The sequence below is a fragment of the Brugia malayi genome, assembly GCF_000002995.4.
Source record: "Brugia malayi strain FR3 genome assembly, contig: Bm_v4_Chr2_contig_001, whole genome shotgun sequence".
NCBI classification, from domain to species: domain Eukaryota; kingdom Metazoa; phylum Nematoda; class Chromadorea; order Rhabditida; family Onchocercidae; genus Brugia; species Brugia malayi.
Window position 1 is genome coordinate 13294171 of NW_025062476.1, and position 25830 is coordinate 13320000.

At 21.2% G+C, this 25830-nt stretch overlaps 2 protein-coding genes and 2 further genes across 5 annotated transcripts in view; 3 read left to right on the forward strand and 1 right to left on the reverse strand.

Annotated features, from left to right (window-relative positions):
* Positions 1 to 1450: 1450 nt before the first annotated feature.
* Positions 1451 to 4177, forward strand: Bma-vig-1 (Hyaluronan / mRNA binding family protein; the record flags this gene model as incomplete). Its single annotated transcript, XM_043079433.1, has 8 exons — positions 1451 to 1505; positions 1857 to 2066; positions 2293 to 2423; positions 2630 to 2715; positions 2934 to 3061; positions 3165 to 3422; positions 3625 to 3878; positions 3980 to 4177. The coding sequence occupies 8 exons, from the start codon at positions 1451 to 1453 to the stop codon at positions 4175 to 4177; spliced, it is 1320 nt and encodes a 439-aa protein (XP_042935367.1).
* A 2028-nt stretch (positions 4178 to 6205) lies between these two features.
* Bma-aakg-5 (Uncharacterized protein) overlaps positions 6206 to 25830 on the reverse strand; it is a gene marked incomplete at both ends in the record, with an annotated part of 19893 nt that continues 268 nt past the window's right edge. Inside the window, 9 exons of one of the 2 annotated variants that reach the window (XM_043079434.1) lie at positions 6206 to 6511; positions 6880 to 7032; positions 8212 to 8292; positions 8616 to 8742; positions 9066 to 9265; positions 10062 to 10162; positions 10743 to 10803; positions 11693 to 11800; positions 12653 to 12756. In XM_043079434.1, the coding sequence (XP_042935368.1) occupies positions 6206 to 6511; positions 6880 to 7032; positions 8212 to 8292; positions 8616 to 8742; positions 9066 to 9265; positions 10062 to 10162; positions 10743 to 10803; positions 11693 to 11800; positions 12653 to 12756 (1241 nt within the window). Of the gene's footprint in view, positions 6512 to 6879; positions 7033 to 8211; positions 8293 to 8615; positions 8743 to 9065; positions 9266 to 10061; positions 10163 to 10742; positions 10804 to 11692; positions 11801 to 12652; positions 12757 to 25830 lie in introns of those variants that run through there. The other variant, XM_043079435.1, reaches the window with a different exon arrangement.
* Bm16774 lies at positions 23456 to 23543 on the forward strand. The gene has a single exon (XR_006228091.1). The product of XR_006228091.1 is annotated as a pre-microRNA Bm16774 (primary transcript).
* Positions 23885 to 23968, forward strand: Bm16775. The gene has a single exon (XR_006228092.1). The product of XR_006228092.1 is annotated as a pre-microRNA Bm16775 (primary transcript).

Genomic DNA, 25830 nt, shown 5'->3' on the forward strand with positions numbered 1-25830 from the left:
TCATCGAACTCAATTTTAGGTGAAATTAGAGAATGAGTGAGTTGATGTGTTGCAGCGGAATATTTTTGGATGAAAAGTTATGGGTATGTTTAGGCTAGCTGATTATTTCAGGTTTAATATCAGGATGCCCGGAGTGATGGGTAATGTATGGGTAGGTAGGAGTGAGACTGAGAACGGGAAAGGGAGAAGTATGAAAAGAATATTGATGTATTATTTGAAATAAATAGAATAAATAGGATGATAATGATGTGTTAAATTTGTGATAGCCAAGTAATACATTGTAGAGAAGTTTAATTAATTTTCATTATGAAAGAGTGAAATCATGAAAAGAGAGAGGGAGGAAAGAGAAAGAGGGAAAGGGAGGGAGAGAGAGAGAGGAAATGAAATTTTGGGTATATGAATGATAGATAAATGAACAAATGTAGTGTTGTACGTTTGTTTAGCCTATTTTAATTTAGTAAATGTATGAGAAATTGATTAAATATGTTAATGATTTAGGGAAGTTTTACTCTTAAATATTCGATTAATGTTATTTCTTCGACTATTTAACTATTTTACTTATAATTTTATTAATAAAATTATAATTCATCTGTTGCTACGGTTATGATGAAAGGCACAGAATTTTTCAGGAATTATTTGATTTTTTTTCTTCCTCTCTGTAGAATTAGGATTGAAATTTAGCTCATTCATTGTTAAATGTATTATGGTTATCGGGAATAAAATCTTTATAACTGCTACTTTTTGACACATTGATAATGCAGTAGTAAAAGTGGCGTAATGTAAGTATTTGGCTTATAAAGATTTCATTTTTTTTTTTCGAACTTTCCGAATATTACTTATATTTAGGTATTCACATGAGTTTTGATGGAGTTAGGAATTAATTGATTACAGTGAAGTAATCGATCAGCATCAAAAGTTACCATAAGTTTTTTTCTGGCGATTACTTCTTGTATTACCTACATTCACTGAATTGTGTAATACATTTCCGACAATCATCAGGAAATGCGATTGCTTTTCCACCAATTAATATATAGTAATATGATTACTATGTGCTATCTTTGAGGTAAATAATGAGATAAGCACAACTTATAAGTTATCACAGTGTTCAGTCATAATTCTTCGTGATAGCTGTTAATGTTACCTATTTCATAGGAAACAATTTTAAACTGTATGCATATATTAGATATTATATTGTTTCTGAGCGACATACGCGACATTTAAATAATGTTTATTCAATAAGTTATAAAAAATATCTATATTAAAAGTGTTTTTTTTTTAGCTTTAAATTATCGGAAGCATCAAGAATGATGAAAATGAGCCCCTCCACATCACAGTAAATATCATTCGACAGGAAAATCACCGCATTTGCACAGCTTGTGGAATATCGCTCAATCTAAAAGTGAAAAAAGAAAAGACGGTATAAATTGTTTTAAACAATAAAGCAGGAAGTATGGTTGAATACGGTGTGAACGTCACGAATAAATTTGGATTTTTGTCTGATGATGGTAAGTACTAAAAGTTTTTATATAAACAAAAGGTATAGCGATATTTGTAGTATATATAGAAATTTAGTGCATATTGTTATTATTGTAACTTATGTGGTTTACAAAACATTTTTGTCCAATTTTTTAACAAATTACGTCTTTTTGCAGCTTAATTTGAATAATTCTTAGTTTTTCTTTTTCTTATAATAAACATACCTATAATTGATCCGATATGATTTATTCAGAGAAACATTTTGTTCATCAGTAGGTGAAGTGTTGAATGAAATTGTTACTTAACAAGTTTTTAATTAATTACTATTTTGGTTGAAATGATGCGCAATACAATGGGAAGCAAGTTATATTATATTGCAGAGGTGGATGATCCGGAAGTGATATTCAGGAAGGCTGAAGCTTTGAGTAAAAAAGAGGAGAAAACCGCAAGTCAGAAAAAAGCTGATAAGAATGCTGCAGCAAAGAAGAAGAAGGAAATCACTTCAGGAGCGATGATAACAGCTGTGGCAAAAGAAATTGAAGTTAAGAAACAGCCGCAACTATCAGTTGCTGGAATGAAGAAAAATGACTGTAAGCTGAAATCTGAAATGTTTTTTTGAACATGATCTTTGTACCTTAATGATTAGAAATGAAAGATTAGATATTAGGTTTCTGATGATGGTTGGTGGAATACATGGCCAGCGCTTAATCAGAAGTTATGGAAGATATTAATTGATTTATTTTTTCTACGTTTTAGGAATTGATTGCCATTTTGGATTATTATTTGTATGTCCCGTTTCCATATTTATTATTTTAGTCAACAAAGAGAACAAGGAAAATCGTCCAGATGGAGAGCGTGTCCGTGGAAGGGGAAGAGGTCGTGGTAGTATGAGTCGTGGCCGTGGCTTTGTACAACAGTTTGACAATACGCGCCCAACATTTGATCAGGTTTATTGAATAGATCTGAACAAAATTCATTTTGTCTTAGTTATGTTCGAGATAATTTTTATGTTGAGCATCACAGATAAACACTGAACAAAAGATATATAAATGAAGATAATGCCATTATAAATGTATATGATGTGGTTGCTTTATATTTGCAGATTTTATTTTTATATTTGTATACTATATGGTTTAATCATAACAGTGTTCAGAATGATGAACGTGATGTGATGGCTGAGAGGTTCGGTGAAGGAAGGGGACGAGGACGTGGTCGTGGAAATAGAGGAAGACCAACTTTGTAAGTTGTCATAGAAATACTGAAATCACTAGCTAATTTTTTTTTTTTTTTTTTTTTTTGTTGTTTGTTCTTGGCAGTATATGTTTTTTCCTAATTTTAGAATTTGGTTACATTTGTATAGGTATGTTGGATTTCATTTTTTCCAAAAAGAGTTTCACGGGGTAAACACTGGAACTTAACTTTTTGAGTGTTAGGATTTTGTATAAATTGAATTTCAGCCGAGGTGGACGAGGTGGAGTGCGAAATTTTGATGGAGATCAAGACCATAATATGATTGACTTACAACCGGAGTTGAATGGCAACGGAAATATTGATCAGTTTGGTTGCGAACGTCAAAATTTCACGGGTTAGTTTTCGACTCAGCATATGTTTGAGAAATTGTAGAGAATGCATGATAGAGGAGAAGCAAGGTCGTAGCGTCATCAGTTATGTGAATAAATTCATAACAGATTTTGGAATGTATCGTGGCTCATATCGAGGTGGACGAGGCGGATTCCGTGGAAGCGATCGTGATGGTGAACGTGAACGGCCTGTATTTCGTGGTGGACGTGGAGGACGCGGTGGGCGTCAGTTTGAGCGAATGAGTGGATCGGATCGAACTGGCATTAAAGCATTGGATAGAAAAGATGGTTTTGGGAAAGGCAATTGGGGAACTGATCAGGATGAAATGAATGGGCAAAACGAACAAATGAATGATGGTACAGAAGGTATAATTCAACTTAATTTTCATTATAGGTCGTTTAACTGCTAGAAAAGCTTCGCTAAATGGCTGCTATTGTAACTATTATTATTTTATAAACTGACAAATGTATAACATCTTTCCCTGTGAACAAATTTTTCTTTTTTTATATATATTTTGGTGGAAATTATTTTTCATCACAGAAGTGAATAAGAGTACAATTTTTGCAGTTGTCATGAAGGATGAAGATTCTGCACCACGTGAAAAAACTCAGGAAGAACTACGTTTGGAGGCTGAAGCTGAAGCACGTGCTAAACAGCTTACTCTGGATGAGTTCAAGGCACAAATTGCCTCCAAGCGTTCGGAGCCTCATTTCAATATACGTCAAGCTGGTGAGGGTACCAATGATAAGGATTTTGGAAAACTTGTTCCTCTTAACAAACCGATTATGGAAGAAAATTCTGAGGAAGAAATCGTCGTCGTGGTACGTCTCTTCAACTATGTTTTTTTATTTTTTTTCGAATTTAATTTCTCAAGGAGGTAGAATGATTCAACAATGTGTGTTTTGCATTAAGGTTGTTTCAGCGTCGTGAACCTCGAACTAAGCGACTGGATATCGAGATCAATTTTACGGATGAGCAACGTGGTGGACGTGGTGGTCGTATAAGAGATGGTTTTAGAGGTGGACGCGGTTCTCGTGCTGGACGAGAAAGTCGTAATCCAAAGCAAGTGCAAACATTTGAAGTATCTGCTGATGCTTTTCCTGCACTTGGAAGTCAGTAACTCATACAAAGCTCGCATAACACGGAAATAAAACGGAGAAGAAAAATTTGTTAATTTTAAAGGCAATGAATTAACTAATCCTTGGCTATTATTTGCCAGTAACCTAATTGCTTACACACAAAATATTTTAACGAAGTTTAGTATTGTATGTAGATTTTTTTTTTTTATTCTCTCATGTGCTTACCTTCTTTATCCTTCCATTTGTTACAACGTTCAGAGTGAAGGAGAAGAAGCTGAGAGGCATGATATGCATTCAGGATATTTCGATGTAACGAAGATTTTCTCCTTCATTACTTTTTTTTTTTTTTTTTTTTTTTTTTGCTTCTATCTGATTAGAAATTAAATCACAGAATTTTGATTGATTCTAAGTAAAATAATCTTTACATGCTCCAATAGGCTAAAAATGTTTTGTTTCTGTTTTTTTTTTTTTTTTTTTTTAATTTTATTAGTTTTTTAAATTTTAAAATGTTTTTGTTTCCTTATCTGTTTTAACACACAAACTACGAATTATTGTCTTAATTTCTCTTTATGTTGTAAATGGTTGTTTGAAAAGAAGTAAACAAAATTTGTTGGTAGGATGATGTCCATATTTTTCTTTTTTTGTTTTCTGTTTTCCAGTTGGAATATTTTTCTTTTATATTAGCGAAACAGAACAAAAGTACGAATCCTGCTTATTTTTTTTTTTTTTTTTTTTCATTTTGGATTGTATTTCGAGTTTTCAGGACGAGTTTTACTTTTTCTCTGTGCAAAACAGTTGTCTTTTAAAAAAAAAAAAAAAAAAAAAAAGAAAATTCTTGTTGAGAACTGTTCCTTATTTAATAGCACATTATTTAATATCATTTGATTTTCCGATGATTGGAAATGGGTGTATGACGTTTGTTTGGGCACAAATTAAAATTGTGGTTTAGAAAGAGGTGTTGTTGATTTTTTTTTTTTTTTTTTTAAATTTTTGAACAAATTTAAAATATGCATTTGTTGAATAGTATTGGGATGCACTTATGATCTTAATGCTATCATCAAATCTTATAAATGATTTCAGTTTGTGCATTTTGTAACGATAAACAATTGCATAAGCTATTAAATTGTTTATTTTGAGGTGGAACAATTATAAAAAATGAATTTTCAAATGGTTTATTTCATAAATTAACCATTCAATATTTTCGTATGTTTGTTTATGAATAATCTGAGAAAAAAGGAAAAACAAACAAACAAAATGAGTGATAAAAAAAAAAAAAATATTAGCACATGAAAATATGGTAAAACAAAAGAAGAAATAAAAAACAAGAAAAAAAACAAAAAAGGAAGAAAAGATGACAGATTAGCATCAATTATAAGATTGAATGTATTTTAAGCTAATTAATTTTCTTAAAGCAATAATTTATGAGAATGTTTTGATTTAAAATTATAAATTATGTTTCTGAAAGATATTCTTACAATAATTAATTTTTGCTATTTTCTTTTTTTCTTTTTTTTTTTTTTGTAAATTGTTTAACGATTAATTAATTGATGCTTCTCTTCGTCTAATTCACTTTTTGTTTTTTTTTTTTTTTTTTTTCTGAAATCATTGAAAGAGATGATGACAAGTTGAATGTTGCATAAAATCTTTTTATTTTATGAAACTTTTTTTTTTGTTGTTTTCGTAAATTAATTCATTAATTTAATCCTATCTTCCATTTTGAATTAATTCATTAATTAACATGAATTTTTTCTTTTTTTTTTTTCAATAGCATACAAATGAACAATTATAAAATAAGCAAAAAAAAAAAAAAAAAAGGATTATTTTACATAATTTGATTAATATTATTAATATTTATTATTCTTCCTTTTCTTTTTCCTTATTTTTACTTTTTGTATATATACTTATTTTACTTTTGTATATATAAGAATGAAAATTTAGCAGAAATAATATTTACAAATCAAATAATAATATTTTTATAATTTCACCTAATAAAAACAAAAAAAAGAAAAACGAAAATAAAAAAAATCTTTAATCATTTTTTAAAAACTTTTTTTTTTTTTCAGGAATATTTAATTTTCAGTAATATCAGTAGTGGTATTAGCAGCATTAGCAATAGCAGTAGTAGTATTAATATTATTAGTATTACTAGTAAGAGTTGATGATAAATTAGTATATAAAATATGTGAGATAAAATCAGATAATGATATTGCACCAGTTAATTTACCACTTTTTGGATTTATAACAAAAACACAACGACAATCTTTACGACTAAGAGCAAAATCAAGAATATGATTAACTGTATCAGTTTCTGATAAAAATATCATTGGTTGACGATTTTTAATTGCTTCAATTGTTGTTAATTTTTTGGATTGCTCCTAAAATAAAAAAAAAAAAAAAAAAAAGGAATCGATAAATAAATAAATTTATGACAATAAATTATTTTTGAATAATTAAGAAAGAAAATACTTATATTATTGACACTTTTTTGTTTCTTCTCTAATTACTCTAATTATTCGTATAAATATTCTAATATCTTTTTTCTTGATCTTTTTGATTAATATAATATTTTTGATCTTTTTGATTAGTATATCATTTTTTTTTCCCTTTTTTTTTTCCTTTAAACTTTTTTAATTTAAATTATAAGATAATAAATGGTAAAATTTAATTGTTAAATATTAAATATTAATTATTAAATATTAATAAATATTATTTTTATTTCAAATATTAATTATTTCAAAATTACTTTAAAACTTTTAGCATCAGCAAGAGCATAAGCGATATCTGTTTTGCATATTACATCCACTGGACGATTTTCATCATCAATAATCGGTAAACTAGAGATACGATAATCGAGCATTTTTCGAGCAACCATTTCCAGATTATCATTTTCAGAAACCTAAAATAATTTTACTACTGATTAATAGTGATAATAATTACTATTACTATTGATAATGATAGGTATAATGGTAATAATGATAAAATTATAAATAATAATATGATTATTACAATACTATTAACATTAATAATAATGGTTTTTAAATATTGTAATTAAATTTATAATATTATATTAGTAAAAATAACAACAATAGCAGCATTATCGGTAAACTAGATATAAACTAGAGATATGATAATAATAAAACAGCAATAATAATAAAATAACGATGATAAAGATAATAATAATGATAAAGATAATAATAATAGTAATGATGGTGATAACGGTGATAATAATAATGATAATACAACAATGATGATAATAATAATGGTAATAATAATAAATAAGTAACAGTAGTAATAATAATCAATAATGATGATGATAATGATAATAATAATAAAAGTGCTGATAATAATAATTAATGCGATTAATTGTTGACTGAAAAAAAAAAAAATTGCAAAGTTAATTTTAAGGGTGCATTTTTTAATATTTTTTACGAATTAAATAAATCTCGTAATTTTTTTTTTGCACGATTTTTTCTTTTAAATTATTTACTTAAATTATAATTGGAATATTTTTGTAGTTCATTAGAAACTGTTACTGTATTGTAAAATTTCTAATTTTGCTTTATTTGAATTCATAATTAGAATAAATTTTGAGCAATGATTTTAATTTGATTTTTTTTTTTTTTTTTTTTAAAAATATGCAATTATTTGTTTTGTATGAATTTGATCACTTAAAATATGATCAAAATTATCATTCCGAAAATCCCGCGCTATCGCGGTATTCAATTATTATTCCTTCTCTTCTTTCTTATTATTACTTTCAACAATTCATCTTTTTCTCCCTCCGTTAAAACAATTTCTCTTTTCATTATTTTATCATTTACAAAAATAAAAATTAAAAACTTAAAAAAAAAAATAAAGTAGAAAAAAAAAATGAATTTTGCATCGTTTTTTTTTTAATGTTCTTTCTTCCTAATTTAATAATATTACATATTTATAATAACAAATAAATTAATATCTAATAATCACTCTAATTATTACATTAGCAAATTAAATTAAACAATTAAAATTATAATCAATCATTTGAAATTGTTAAAAATAAAAAAAAGAAAAGAAAATGCATTCATATTAACTTTACCGTATGCAAATTTTTCCATGTTCCAATGTTTGATTTTTTAATATCCCAATCAAGCCAAGATGCAAAATGTAATGAACGATTCTGTAAATTATTAAATTTTTTTTTTTTTTTTTTTTTTATTATTTCATTATAATTTAGTTTCAAAAAAAGAAAAAAAGGGCAAAAGTAATAGCTAAATTTCAATTTAATCTAATTATTATTTATTAAATTATATCTAATATTAAAATGAACGATAATTATTGTTAAGCTTTGTTAAAAATAAAATTAATAATTGCTTAAATTAGCTAACAAAAAAAAAAAAAAAAGCTAATAACAAACATTTTATGCAAATTTCAATTCATTGAACAAAATTTTTCAAAAAAAAAAATTATTAAATTAAATTAATTAATTTCAATTAATTTAACCTGTTTATGAACTGCCTGTAAAATTCGTTTAATAGTAAGTAAATAGAGTACATCACCAGTTTGATCTGGATAGATTACTATTCGATGAATACGATTAGAGCAAAATTCATGACATGCTTCTAACAATCTCAAATGAAATTTTAAATTAAACACACAAAAAAAGAAAAATAATTTTTATCAAATTTATATATATTTAAAACGAAAAAAAAAATTCTTTTTTCTTTTTAATTTATGAAAACATATATATATATATTATGCAAAAAAGTTATCAAATTAAAAAAAAAAAAAAAAAAATTATATAAAAAAGAAGAAATAAAATTAATTGTAAAGATTTTATGCTAATTAATCAAACGGTCGAAATTAATGAAATGAATTTTATATAATTGAAATTTTACAAAAAATTAAAAGATAAACAAATAAATAAGTGAATAAATAAATAAATAAACAAACTTGCATGAACCATCAAGCCAAACTAATTGATTAGCTGAAATAGCTTCTTCAACGGTTGTTGATTCTTCGCTTGTTTGCGATAAAAGTGAAATAAGAAAATCAGTAAGCGTAAGTAACGCAATAACACTTTCACGTTTACTACACCAAACAACAACTGAACCAACGCCCCATTCGATTAACACTTTGAAAGCTTTTTGTAACTTAAAAAAAAACAAAATTGGAAAATTAGAAGAATAAATTTGATAAACAAAAAAAAAAAAAAAGATTAAATAATGAAAAAAAAGTATGAATTAAATTAAATACTAACACAATTATACATATATGTGTATGAATAAATTAAAATTTTTTTTTGTTGCAATTTTAATTTGTAAATTTTTATTTATAAATTTAAATTTAAAATTTGTTTTTTGTTTTCCGGTTTCTTTTTTTTTTTTCATTTTGTTTTGATTAGAGCAAAATTTTGATTTAAATGTGTTAAATATGATAAATGAAGAATGTCAAATTTTTTTTTTTTGACAACTTTTATTTTTCAGTTTTTTCTTTTCTTTTCTTTTTTTTTTTTTTTGTTTGTTTATTTTTTTCCTTTTCTGCTTAAATTGTTTTTTACTTTTATTCTATTAAAAATGTAAACAATAATTTTTGATTTAATGAAAATAATTTAAAATTTCCTTCAATTTTTTTTTTAAAAAAAAAAGAGAAAGAAATAAAAACTTTCTGTGTTTTTTGATTAAAAATGTTTAAAAAATAAAATAAAATTCGAAAAATTAATGATTAGACTGATTTGCGAGAGAGAGAGAGAGAGAGAGGGAGAGAGAGAGAATGAAAGAAAGAAATTGATTTTCTTAAATAACAAAAGAAAACAAATGAAAAATTATAAATTATATTTATCATTTTAATATTTTTTTATTTTAGATTTTAAAATTAAAAAAAAATTTAAATTTTATGAAATTAAAATTTTTTTTTCTAATTAATAAAATTGAAAATAATTTTAATTACCTTTACTTTACTATCCACAAGAATAACTCTACCAGCATGTGGTGCTAATTCATAACAATCTACCACTTTCATATATTGCTTATATGGGTCTAAATTATTATCTGAAATTTAAAAAAAAAAAAAAATTAATTTTCTCCTTCGTTTTTCTATTTAATAAAAAAAAAAATTTTAATAAAAGAAAAAAATTTCAATTTTAATGACAAAAATTAGAAAAAAAAATGGAAAAAAAGTTCATTTAATATATTAAATTATAGTAGCAAAACAAATATGGCCAAATTTAAAATATATCAAAAAGAATATCAAATTTAAATCATATCAAATCAAACAAAAAAAAAAAATCTATCAAATATATCAGTTATAAAATATCTAATTTAAAATATATTAAAGTATATTAAATATAAGAAAAAAAAAGGTTCAAAATTTAATTAATTAATTAATTATTTCATTTTCGAGTACAAAACCTATAATAATTAATTCATTTTTGAGTACAAAACCAATAATAGTTGATTCATTTTTGAGTACAAAACATATAATAATTAATTCATTTAATTAATTTTATTAATAGAATAAATAAAATTAATTTTAGTAAAGTTAAAAATTAAAATTTGAAATAAAGAATGAAAAAAAAAGCAGCAAATAGATTAAATAAATAATAGTAATAAAAATAATAATAAAGTATACCTAAAAGGCCAATGACATCTACTGATACCGGACGTGAAGTTTTCCGTAAAATTAAAAAATCCTGAAATATTGATTATAATTAAAAGAAGTTAATCATAGTAATAAATAATAATAAAAGAGAAATTTTAATAAGAAATATAAAAAATTTTTTTTCCATCATAAATCTGAAAAATTAAAAAAAAAAAAACTTGGTTAACATATCAATGATAAAACATTTGATAAATGCAACTGATTTAATTGTAAATGGATTTTATTTTAATTATTTATTTTTATTTTTTTCAATAAAAAAAAGTTGAAATAAAATTTTATATAATTTAATATCAAATTTTCAAATAATTTTCATCATTAAAGGAAAAAATACAGCCAATACTTTTTGTTTTTTTTTTTTTTTTTTATAAATATTTTGCATTTCATCTTAATTTATAAAATAACATTAAATTATTTTATTTAAACAATGTTTTAATTTAAATCAAAGCTAATATGCGAATTTAAATGGAAAATAAGTCAAAATTAGCATAATAATGTAAATTCAAGTTAATAGCATAAAGATTTAATTAAATCAGATTTCATCTATAAATTAAAATTCGAATGAAAGTTAAAATTGATAGACAAACTTAAATTTACATTAAATGAAAATGCAAATTTGAATATTTAAATGAAAATCAAAAAAGATGTGCAAAAACAAAAATTTAAATTGGAATCAAATTAGATCAAAGTCGGCATAAAAAGAGTGAAAATTTAAATCAAATTAAAATTTGCTGAAATTTTTGTATTTTAAATTGATATCCTACAGATGATTTAATTAAAATTAGAATATAAATTTAAATTCGTATTGAATTAAAATCAAAATTAGCAATTCAATTTTGGATTTAAATCAAATTAAATCAAAAATTAGCATTAAAATTAAAATTTAAATTAAATTTAAACTAATTTATTAAATGATAACAAACAGTGCTATTTGATCGTGGCCGGCGAAATGCTCTTGCATCATCGTAAAGATCGTATGATTCGTTATCATCACGTAAATCATAGACTGATTCCACTGGACAACATTCAATCTAAGTGAAAAAAATCAGTAATGATTAAATTTTATCAGTGATAAGGTTAATATTCTTCTTATCATTCTTATCACTCTCAAATAAATGAGCCATCATTGAGATTTAGATGTGATTTATTAAAAATTAAAATGTTGAAAAAACAACACCTACATTTCTTATAGCCACATTGTTATCATTCAACCTATTATCATTGATTATTATCAACACAAATTATTATCATTGATAAATAGAATATGATTATTATTTTTTTTTTTTTTTGAAGTTTCAAAAAATGAATGAATTATTTGAAGTGTAAATAAATATTAAATTAAGCCAATTTAATAATTTAATTTAATTTAGTATCATTTGATGAAATAAAAATGTAATGCAAAAAAAAAAAAAGTGTAATTTTATCTAATTAATTTCAAAATTCAATCAAAATAAAAATGTATTTATTGTAGTATTTTCTTTTTTCATTTATTTTATTTTTTTTTTATTTTTCTTAATTTTATTTTTATATATTTTTTAAAAAAAAGCAATGAAAATTTAATTCGTTCGCTTTTTTTTTTTAAAAAAAATAGAAAAAGGAAGAAAAAAAAGCTTTTTACAAAGTGTAATTTATAATTTCGCATTTTCCATTATTTTTTATTAAATAATTAATAAATATTAAAAAATTGATAAATTATAAATTTCTTAATTTTTTCTTTATTTTATCATTTGCTATTAACAATAAATTAGAATGAAATTAAAATAAATTTTTCTTTTGCATATAAAAAGAAAAAGGAAAAAAAATTTTTTTGAAAGGAAATGAATGAAAGAGTAAAAAAAAAAAATTAAATTAATTATAAGTTTTAAAATTTATGCTAATTATACCTGAACACGTCGTAATGGTTTATTTATAGGTGGCCATGGTACTTTTTGCTTTTCATTACTACCCATTGATTCACTTCGTTGACGTCCAACTAAAACTCGTAAACCTGAAATGCAAAAAATAAATAAATAGAAATAAATAAGCAAATAAATAAGAAATAAATAAATAAAAGTAAATAAGCAAATAAATAAGTAAATAAATAAATACAAATAAATAAATAAAATATGATAAATAAATAAGGACTTTTCAAATTGTATTAAAAATAATTTAATAAGAAAATTCTTTCTCAATTGATTCAAAATTCAGTTAAAATTTAAGAATTAGTAAAAAAGTTTAAGGAAAATGGTAAAACTAAACTTAAATGCTATCTAACTTCAACTTATCTCTTTCAATGTTTCAACTCTTTTTTTTTTGTTTAAATATTAGTAGGTGATAATTTGAACTATAAAAAATACTTATTATCACCAACTGATAATTCAAGCTATGATATGATGATAATGATCTAATGATTGATACTACATGATCTGAATTATCACCCACTGATATTGATGCTATGTGACCCGAATTATCACCCACTGATATTGATGCTATATGACCCGAATTATCAGCTACTGATAGCTCAAGTTATGATCTAATGATTGATGTTATATGACTCGAATTATCATATACTAATAGTTCAAGCTATGATCTAATGATATTAAGAAAAAAAAAAAAAAAAAAAAAAAAAACCAATGAATGGAAATAAAATTTAATGATTAATCAAATTTAAATGTATTTTGTTGATTATTCAAATTTAAATGTTTTTTGTTTTACATGTTAAACACATAATCGATATATTTATAAAAATTAATTAAAATATTGCAAAATTGTTTCAAATCTAATTTAATTAAGCAAAATAATTAATTTGATAAAACAGTAAAACAAAAAAGAAAAAGTTAAAAAAAAAATTGAAAAATTCGCCAAAAATAAATCTAATCCATAAATTCTAGCTAAACATTAAAGCTCAATAATTTAGTATTTTTTTTTAAAAAAAAAAAAGAAAGAAAGAAAGAGAAAAATAATTACTTTTTGCAATCAATTTGTTCATAGCTATTTCAATTTATTTAATGTTATTTAAATTGAAAAACATTCTTAATCAAATTAATTATTTAATTTCACGGTCTTTTTCTTCGGTTAGTATGAAAAACAAAAAAAATAAAAATAAATAAATAAATCATTTAATCACTTTTGCACCTGTTAACATTTTATTTGTTTTAATTCTTTCTTCTTTTTTTTTTTGATGAGAAGAGAAGAAATTGAAAAAATTTTTTCACTTCATTATAAATCTTTTACTTATTTCAACTAAAAATATAAATCAAATTAAAAAAAAGAGAAAGAGAGAGAGAGAGAAATGTGATCATAAAAAGTAAAGTTAATAAGTAAACGAATTAACAAAGTAAATAAAAGTAAACAAACATTGGAAATAAAAAAAAAAAAAAAAGAAAATAAAAGTATTAAGCAAATAAATTTGAAAAAAAAAAAAGTTAAATTGAATTAAAGCAAAAAAAAAAAATTTTTCCAATTCATTAAATTTATAATACATAATTAAATTTTAATAATTATTATAAACAATATGAATAAGAAATGAAAATAATTTTAATTTTAACAAATTATATTAAATTTTTTTTTCGTTTAATTTTAGTATAAAATTAATTTTTCCCTTTTTATTTCTTATAGAAATTTTTGAACAAAAAAAAAAAAAAAAATGATTTATAAAAATTTTTTCGTTTTTCATTCTTTTTTCCTAAAATAATTTGAAAAAAAAAAATTTATAGTGAAATTTCAAAAAAAAAAAAAGAATAAAAGAACAAATATCATTGTTTAAAATCTTTCTCAATGATTAATGCTCAAATCGAAGATGACATTTAACAGTTGACAAGAAAAAAAAAATAAATTTATTTTAGTTAAATGTTAAAATATAGAATAAAAAAAAAAAAAAAAAAGAAAATCATTTAGAATAATAATAACAAATAAACAAATAAACAATGATTCATAGCGTAATTAAACAAAAAATTATATTTTAAGTTGAAAAATAAATCAAAAGAAGCAAAAAGAAGTAAAGAATAATTAATCTGATAGGTAGATGATGATGATGTCAATTGATAGAATGATAATGATAATGATGTCAATTGATAGAATGATAATGATAATGATGTCAACTAACAGAATGATAGTGATAATGATGTTAATAGGTTAACAAATGTTATGGATCCATTAACAGATCATTGATCACATTCTTATCAGTGATTAATAGCAAGAAACAGTAAATTGAAATGTAAATGATTTTGAAGTAAACAAAATTGTAGCTGTGATAATTTCAGGAATTAATGCCAAAAAAAAAAATTTTGAAAAGAAAAAAAAACTACAAGAAATTAAAAAATTAAAAAACATTTATATAAAAATTTAAAAAAGAAAAGAAAAATAAAATTTTAGTGATATGAAATTATTTCAAAAATTTTAAAAATGAGTATAAAAAATTGCAACTGCTAAAAAATATTAAACTATTGTAACAATTTTATTTGTAAATTTTTTTTTTTTTAATAACTTGTAAATTTTAAAATTATAAAAATTTCAAATCTTATCAAAAAAAGAAGTAATAAAAAATTATTTGTTAATATAATAGTAATAAAAATAAAACTAAAACAAATAAATAAATAAATAAAAAGAGGAAATTTGAAAATATAACTCTGTAAATGAATGAAGTAATTCCAAAATAAAAACAATTTTTTTTTTAAGAAATTAAAAATAAAAAAAAAACCAACAAATTCAAAAAAAAGGAAACACTAAATAGTAATTAAATGTATTTAAAAAAAAAGTTTACTAAAAAAAGGAAAAAATAATTGATTTAAAAAAAAAAAATTAAAACAAACAAATTTGAAATCTCATTAATTACCATCTTTCTCTTTGGATAAAAAAGATATTTAAAATAAGTGAAAAAAAGAGAAAAAACTTTTCTGAAATATAAACAAAAGCGTTTTTTTTATTTCTTTCAAAGGAGAGAGAGAGAGAGAGAAAGAGAAAAAAAGAAAATATTGAAAAATTAATCGAAATACTTTGTAGTAATGTAATTTAGCAATTGTTACATTTTACTTTGAAAATTTCTCATTTTGTTCTCATTTTTTTCTTCATTAATTAATTAATTCGTTAACTAATTAATCAGTTAATTCATTTATTTATTTCCATCCGTTTTACAAACCGATTAATTAGTTAATTAAATCGCTCATTAATTAATTAATTCATCCATTTAATATCATTTTTCTTCCACTTTAAATTTTAATTTATAATTATATAGCGAATGAAATATTTTTTTTAAATAATTGAAATAATACATTTTGCATCTAACATAATTAATCCATTATTTAAGCATAAAAAAGAATTTTAATTTACCAAATATTATATTAATTTTAATAATTAAATTAATTAAACACAATAATTGATGATAATATTAAACTTTTTTTTTTTTTCTTTGCAATATTTAATAAAACTAATTTACACATTTACAAAATGATAATAACTAAATTATCAAACTATGTGGCTATCTAGGCCAAGTACAAAGTAGCCTAGTAAACTATTCAGTAGAGTATTAAGCTAAAAAAAAAAAAACTAGCCTAGTAAAATTATAAATTAGCTCAATAAGCACATTTGAATTAGCATAGCAAACTATAATCTATAAACTGTGACAATCGCATTGTCACTTTTTTGTATTATATTTAATTCATCTGTCTCACTCTAATTCATATTGTAAACAAATGATAGAAGCGAAAAATTATTTATTTGTGAATGAAATAAATTATAGCATTAAAAAAAAAAATCTTTTTATAGCAATTTAATAAATGTAATAAAAATTTTAAATTTGTAATGAAATAAATTTTTTTGCAATAAAAATTTAAAAGAGCAAATCAAAGATTAATGAAACGATCGTATACAAATGAAAATTTCATTCTTATATTTTCATTTTATATGGAAAAATAAAAGAAATAAAAGAAATTTGCATATTCAAACGTGGAAAAAAGTTTTTTTTTTTTTTTATATAATTAAATTTATGCAATAAAATTTTAAAAATAAAAGCATTTTTTAAATAAAAGAAGTTCAATTCGAATGCGAATGATGATCACGAGCACAATAAAGATAAATAGCAATAAATGATAATATTATAATAATAATGATAAATGATGGTCTTGATAATAGTAATGATAATGGTGATAATAATAATGATAATAACAAAAATAATGATGGCAATAATATTGATATAAATAATAACAATGATGATAATAATAACAATAAGTAACGATAAATATTAATATCGATAATAATAATAATAACGTTTATAATAATAGCAATAATAATGATAATAATAATAACAATAAGTGGCAATAAATTTTGATGTTGATAATAATAATGATAATTATAATAAGTAACAATAAATAATAACATTGATAATAATAATGATAATAGTGATAATAATATGTAACAATAAATAATAATATTGATAATAATAATAATAACAATAAGTGACAATAAGTAATAATACTGGTAATAATAATAATAATAATAATAATAAGTAACAATAAATAATAACATTGATAACAATAATGATAATGGTAATAATAATAATTTGAAAAATATTTCTAATTTGTTTGTACATTGATGAAATGAACAAAACGAATTTGTTTTTGGGTTTAGTGTTCAATAATATTGATTACAAAAAGAAAAAAAAAAAACAAACTTCTAAGATTAATTAATTATCTCAGAAGAAAAATGTTAAGTGGATTGTATCACTAACTAATATTATATCAAAGTGATAAAAATGATAATAATGATAAAAAGATTTTAAGATGACGAAAATGAAACAGAAACGATTTAATTTTAAAAATAAAAAAAGATGAAAAAACGCATTTAAGCAATAAATAATTAAATATATTTTAAAAATTTGACATGCATTTCATTTAATTTATATTAAAATTTTTCGCTTTTTTTTTTTCTCTCATTTTTCTTTTCTTAAATTTCTTTTTTTGAAACAAAAAAAAATTTTTTACACTAATGGATTTTGTTGCATTTATAGATAGAAGAGAGAAATTTTGATAACGTTTCCTTCCTCTTTCGTTTTTTTTTTCTCTTTCTCTTTCTTTTTTTCTCTCACTCTCCCTCTACCTCTCTCTCTCTCTCTCTCTCTCTATTTCACAAAAATAAAGAAATTAATAAATGTGTAAAAAGTACAATTTGATAAAAATGAAAGGAGAGAAAAAACATTGATTTTTGTAGATGATCATATTAACATTTTCTTCTTTTTCTCTTCTTTTCTTTTCTATTTAAAAAAAAAAAAAATTGAAATGTATGATTAAGCAAAAATAAATAAAAAAAAAAAGCACATATTAGCTTTAAAATTTTTTTTTAATGATTTAATTTTAATTTTCAATTTTATTGTTTCATTTTGATGAACTTCAAATTTATTTAATTTGATTTAATTTAAAAAAAATTAATTCATAAAATCAAATATATGACAAATGAAAATGTAATTATTATAATCTTTCATTACTGATGATAATCAATTTATTTAGTTCTACGAAAGAAAATTTTGAAGTAAACAGAGAAAAATTTATTAATTTAATTTTCATCAATTTTTTATTTAAATAATCAATTTGAAATAGAAAATAATTAACTCAATGATTTTTTATGAAGAAATTTTATGAAATTCAGAATCAAAAAAAATAATCTGATTTCATTTCTTTTTTTTCTCATATAATAATATTTTAAGTAATAAATTTAAAATATCAAAAAAAAAATAAATAAATAAATAAGAAATTAATAAATTCTTTTATACAATAAATTACCATTATACTAATTACTTTAATAATGTAACAATTGAAATTTCCGATGAATTTTAAATTTGAAATTAAAATTTCTTAATAATTTGAATATAATAACTTTTTTTTTTTTTTTTTTAGAAAAATGTTAACAGAGAAAATGTAAGCGAAAGAATTAAACAAATATTGTACAGAACATTTGAAATGAAAAAAAAAAAAAAAAAATGGAAAAGGAAAAAGAAAAAAACAACAAAGCTATAAATTTTTTTCTTAAAGAAGATAAACATTTCTTTTAACTCTTTTCTCTCTCTCTCTCTCTCTCCCTCTCTCTCTGTCTTTCTCTCTCCCTTTCTTTCACAAAATGTAAACAAAATACTTTTCAAAATTTAAAAGAAATTAAGTATATATTTTAAGAAATTTTTTCTATTATTTCACTGCATCAATTATATTTTATTTGTGACAAATAAGAATTTTCAAAGAAATTTATTATTAAAGATGAGAGTTTCTGAAAAAGAAATTGTTAAGAACTAAAACTAAAGAGTAATTTTATCATTATCCAACTTACTCTTAGTATTAACATTTTATAGTAAGTAAGTAAGTAGGTAAGTAATATGATGGCAATTAGTAGTAAGTTAATAAGTAATAATTAATAATAGTAATGTGTAATCGATAGGAAAATTAAGATAAAAATAGATGAAATTTTTTGAATTTTCGTTCCTTTAACAATCCTAAAATACTGATAAATTAGAAAGTAGTAAATAATATTAATTAATATTAAAAATTAAATAAAGTATTAAGTATGAAGTATTAGGTTATAGTATTAAGTTTATAGTATTAAGTATTAAGTTATAGTATTAAGTATTGAGTTATATAGTATCAAGTTGAAAAATAGTGTTAAGTTATATTAAGTACTAAGTTATGTAGTATTAAGTATTGGGTTATAGTATTAAGTATTAGGTTATAGTATTATTAAATTAAAAAACAGTCTTAAGTTATATTAAGTTAAAAAATAGTGTTAAGTTATATTAAGTATTAAGTTCTGTAGTATTAAGTATTAGGTTATAGTATTAAGCATTAAATTATAATATTAAGTATTAACTTATATAGTATTAAGTATAAATTAAAAAATAGTCTTAAGTTATATTAAGTATTAAGTTGTATTATTATTATTAAGTAATAATAGTAATAATACTTTGTACTGAATAAATATAAGAATAAATTTGAAATGAAAATAAGTGAGAATTTTTTTTTTTTTTTTGAATTTTCTATTTTTCAAAATTTTCAAATAGTTTTATATCAAATTTATATAATTATTTATGAATTACTATTATTACTTAATAATAATAATAACTATTAATTTTTGTTTTAATAATAAATATTAATTAAAAATTTTTATCCAATAAAGTTAAATAAAACAATAAAATTATATAATTTAAAATTTGCTAAATAACAAAAATTAATTTATAATTTTTGCAAAAAAAAAAAAAAATTACTTTAATCATTGAAAAAAAAAAAACAAATTAACTTACAATTTTTGCAACGATTAATTTTAGCATTGAAAAAGATTGAAAATATATTTTTAAAAATAAACAATAAAATCTAAACAAAATCTTTTTCTTTTATATGTTTCATATGTAACCAATTATCAGATACCATTTCAATGATTTGTAGTTAGCCAAGATTATAAATGAGCCAAGATCATAAATGAGCCTAGGCCAAGAAGTGATATTTCATTTAGGCCTATTCTGTATTTTTGATTGGCCATAAAAGAGAGAGGAAGGAAGGAAGGAAGGAAGGAAAAAAGAAAAGGAAGAAAAGGATGAAAATTAAACAGAAAGTGACAAATTTAAAGGAATAATCGGGCAAAAAAAAAAGCAAGAGAGAGGGAGAGAGAGAGAGAGAGAGAAAGAAAGAGAAAGAGAAGAATGAAGATAAGGTCGTTTTCTTTTCAAAATCAACAAAAATTCAAAAATGATATTGAAAAAAGAAATTCATTCTTTTTTTTTTTTTTTGTTACTATTTTTTCTTAAGAGAGAGAGGGAGAGAGAGAGAGAGAGAGAGAGAGAGAGAGAGAAATAATAAAAGAAAAAATATATAAATGTTAGTTAAAAATTAACATTTGAAATGATTTGAAACTTTACAAATATAAAATATTTGTAATTATTCGTCAAAAAAAAAAAAAAAGTGTATATTTTATAAAAATTTATATTCAATTTCAGTTCATTCAATTTTATTTCATTCATTAATTCATTTTAATTTCTTTACAATTTATATATGTAAATGCATAGCAGTACTGAACAATATGTAAATTAAAATATATTGCAAAAAATTTTTAAATATGCTACCACATTTCAACCTTTGACCCTAATTTTAGTTACAATAATAATAATGAAAATAATTTTAAAATCTTAAATAATATGAAAATCGTTTTAAAAATTATGCCAATAATAATGAAAATCATTTTAAAATTTTCAATAAAATGAAAATCAATTTTAAAAATTACATTAATAATGATAAAAATCATTTAAAAAATCTTCAATAATAAGAAAACCGTCTAAAAAATTAAATTAATAATAATGAAAATAATTTTAAAATTTTCAATAAAATGAAAATCAATTTTAAAAAATACATTAATAATGATAAAAATCATTTAAAAAATCTTCAATAATAAGAAAACCGTCTAAAAAATTAAATTAATAATAATGAAAATAATTTTAAAATTTTCAGTAATAAGAAAACTTTTTTAAAAATTACATTAATAATAATAAAAATCATTTTAAAATCTTAAATAATAAGAGAATCATTTTAAAAATTATACCAATAATAATGAAATTAATTTTAAAATTTTCACTAATATGAAAATCGTTTTTAAAAAAAAAAAAAATTCAATAACTAACACATTGCATCAACATTTTCCAATATTAATCAAAAAATATTTTTTGAAATGAAATGGAAATGAAATGAATTGATTCTTTTTTTTTTTTTTATAATTTTTTTTTTAATTTTTGCAATCATTATAATTTGATGAAATGATAAATGAGATGATTAAAATAAAATGATTCTTTTTTATAATTTTTATAAACATTATAATTTCCCAAAAGAATTTAAAATAAGTGCAAAAGTTATTAACATTAGTATTTAATTATTTAAATAAAAATTAACATTAATATTTAATTATTTAAATAAAAATTAATATTAACGAATGAATGAAAATTATTTTTTAAAAAAAAAAAAAATGCATTGAAGAGAAATTGCATTCAAATAACAAAAATTCTTATTTTGAACGATAAAAACTATTTCATTTCATTTCATTTCATTTTTTTTTTTTTTTTTGAATTTCATTCAGAACTTAATTTTATGTTTTTTTTTTTTTTTCATTTTTCTAAAATATCAATCAAATAAGAGAAGATGAAATGAAATAGAAAAGAAAAAAGACATAAATAAAATGAAATTGAAATAATATAATTTTATAGGAAATGAAAAATGAAAAAGAAATGTAAAAAAATATCTCTCAGAGATTCGAGAAAAAAGACAGAGAGAGACAGAGACAAAGAAAAAGACAAAGTTACTTGAAAATGATTTTTGAAAATATTAAATAATAATTTTTTTTTCCATATAGCAATCAATGTTAATTCAATAAATTTTTTTATTTTCTTTTAGCTAAAATAAATTATTTTGTTATGTTAGTTCAGAAAGAGGAAAAAATTCTAAGAAAAAGGTAAAAAAAAAGAACGAAAAAAAAAAAGAGAAATAGAAATAATTAAATATGGTGGAAAAAGAAAAAAGGAAATTGACAAAGAATTATGAAAAGGAATTCCGGATGATGTAATATGGAAGAATTTCCGTATTTATTTATTAAGCAAAATATAAGGCTGAAAGGAATAACTCATATTAAAATGATGAAAGCAACGAATAAATCATTTTACGGATGCTTACTTCACGTAATAAGTAATACTTAGAAATGTTTATAGATAAGTCATTTTACGGATGCTTACTTCACGTAATAAGTAATACTTAGAAATGTTTATAGATAAGTCATTTTACGGATGCTTACTTCACGTAATAAGTAATACTTAGAAATGTTTATAGATAAGTCATTTTACGGATGCTTACTTCACGTAATAAGTAATACTTAGAAATTTTTATAAATGATTTTAAAAAATGGAAATGAAAAAAAAAAGAAATAAATGAAGAATGTTAGAAATTAAAGTCGGAAGAGAATTTAAAGTCAGACTAGCATTTTTATGACAATCTTGCAATTGTCGTAAAATTTATTTCATTTTATTTTTTCACATTTTTTTTCAGCAATTTTTTTTACCAGAATTTGAAAATGATAAAAGTTTTTTTTTTTTTTTTTTTTGCTTCTTTTCCTTTCTGAATTGAATAAAATTTTGTTCATTTTTGAATTCGTTTTTCTTTCTTCTTTTTTTTTTTTTTTGATTTATTATAAAATTTATTTGCATAAAAAAAATTATTTTTCTAATTTGCAGCAAAATGTTTGGATTATTTGGAATAAATGTAAAAATAATTTTAAAAACATTGAAATAATAATAAAAATTTAGCAAATGGTAAAATTTGCAATAAAATTGAATTTTTTTTTTTCAAAAAAAAAAGAAACCGTTTATTACGATATTTTTATGTTACTAAATATTATTACATTATTATATAATTTTTCATTGCACAAATTTTTTTTGTAGTATTTTTTTAAATAAATGTATGAATATGAATTAATGTGTATCCGTTAAGAAAAATCTAAAATTCTCATTGGAAAATGAATACTTAGTGCCTTTTAAATAATTCATTTTTGAAATATTATTACTTTACTCATCTCTCATTTTGAATTTGCATATTTCATATTTTTGATTTAATTAAATTGACAATAGAATGTTGTCGATGATGAAGATGACTGATGATAATGGGAATGATGATTACAATGGCATGATGATGTTGATTACTATCTATAAATGTCGATGATGATTGTGATTGGTGGTAATGATGATAACTGATGATAACGATGATCTTCATCATCACAATCTCGTATTCACTCATGTATTCATGACTCGTATTCACCAAACGAATATTTGAAAAGCGCCTTATCAATATTTGTATATGTATTTCGATGATAATGATGACGATGATTATTGATGATAATTGATGAAATGAATCTATGTTGATAATGATGATAATGGTGAGTGATAATGATGCTGATAATGACGAGTGGTAGTAATGGTAACGATGAGTGGTGATGATGATGATGATGATGATGACTATGATAATTGATGATGACAATGATTATTGATCATAAGTGATGATCACAATCTTATTGATGATGGTAATGATGATAATGATGATTACAGTAGTATGATGATGTTGGTCACAATCTATAAATGTTGATGACGATCATAACTGATGATAATGATGATAATTGATGATAACGACGATGATCATCATCACACTTATCATAACTTTTCTTCACAAAAACAAATATTTGAAAAGCGCCTCATCAAGATTTGAATTATTCCAATCATTTATTTATTCCAACGATTTATCTATTTGAGCTTAACAAGCTTAAAAATTATAGCGAAATGTTCAGAATACGATTTCATTGTTATTTGAGAATATTCTTCCTGTTAGATGAATAATTTGTACAAAGATTACCCAAAACAAACTTTACTTACCCGAGTGAGAGTTGAAATTAAAATTCAATTCTAATTTAATTATACTTAACATATTTGATCTAATTTTTAATTAAGACTCATCTAGCATAGATGATAAGGATAAATTTTTATATAGTTGCTACAATTTATTCACAATTGTTTTAAAATAATACTAGTAAAAAAAAAAAAATTTATTTTATATCAATCAATTAATCAAATCAATCGATTAGTAAATTAATTAATAGTTTCTGTAAAAAAAAATTTTTTTATTTTTTTTCCAATTGAAAAAAAAAAAAATAAAAAGAAAAGAAAAAAATGAATGGAATGAATGAATAAATAAAATAAGTAAATGTCATTGTATGAAAGAAAAAAGAAAAGAAAATTCTTTCTTTTTATTTCTCATTTCATTCTACCAAAAAAAAAAAAAAAAAAAAAGAATTATTCGGCGAAAAATTATTCACTTATTCGAATAAAAAAAATATTGGCAAAATTGTATGTTGTAAAAAAATAAAAAAAAAAAGAAGAAAAATAATTTTCATCTATTTTTCCTTTTATTTTATTTTATTTTTTTTTCTAATCAAATAAATTAGAACAAATAAAAATTTGATTCAAATGTTCAAAATAAGCAAAATTTGTTAAATTTCATTTTTAAATATGCAAAATTTGTTAAATTTCATTTTTAATTAAGCAAAATTTGTTAAATTTCATTTTTAAATATGCAAAATTTGTTAAATTTCATTTTTAATTAAGCAAAATTTGTTAAATTTCACTTTTAAATATGCAAAATTTGTTAAATTTCATTTTTAAATAAGCAAAATTTGTTAAATTTCATTTTTAAATATGCAAAATTTGTTAAATTTCATTTTTAAATAAGCAAAATTTGTTTTAAATAAGCAAAATTTGTTAAATTTCATTTTTAAATAAGCAAAATTTGTTAAATTTCATTTTTAAATAAGCAAAATTTGTTAAATTTCACTTTTAAATAAGCAAAATTTGTTAAATTAAATATTTTTTTTTCTTCCTCTTTTATAAAATAAAATGAAAAGGATAAAAATTTTATTCATATATTTATCAAATTTATCTCAATTTTTTTCACTTTTTTATTCTTCATTATATATAATAATATTATTATTTCTTTTTACAAATGAATTTTTCTTAACTTTTTCTACAATCACTAAATTATTTTAAGTTGAATTTTAAAATTATGAATTATAATTATAAATTTTTAATTGAATTAATAGAAGCGGAAAGTAAAAAAAAAATTTTAAAAAATGGGTTTGATATGATAATATTTTATATACTGATATGATACTATTTTATATATTGATATGATAATATTTTACATATTGATTTGATAATATATTGTATATTGATATGATTATATTTTAAATATTGATATGGTAACATTTTATATACTGATATGATAATATTTTGTATAATGATATGATAATATTTTATATATTAGTATGATAATATTTTATATTGATATATAATTTTATATATTGATATGATAATATGTTATAATTTGTATTCTATGATTAACTTATAATAAAAATTATTTCACTTTGATTATTTCTAACATTTTTTTTATCACATAAAATTTATATTTAATTTCATACTAAACGCAAAAAATACTTTTTCACAAAAATATAAGATCATATTTTGTACTTTCTATTACAA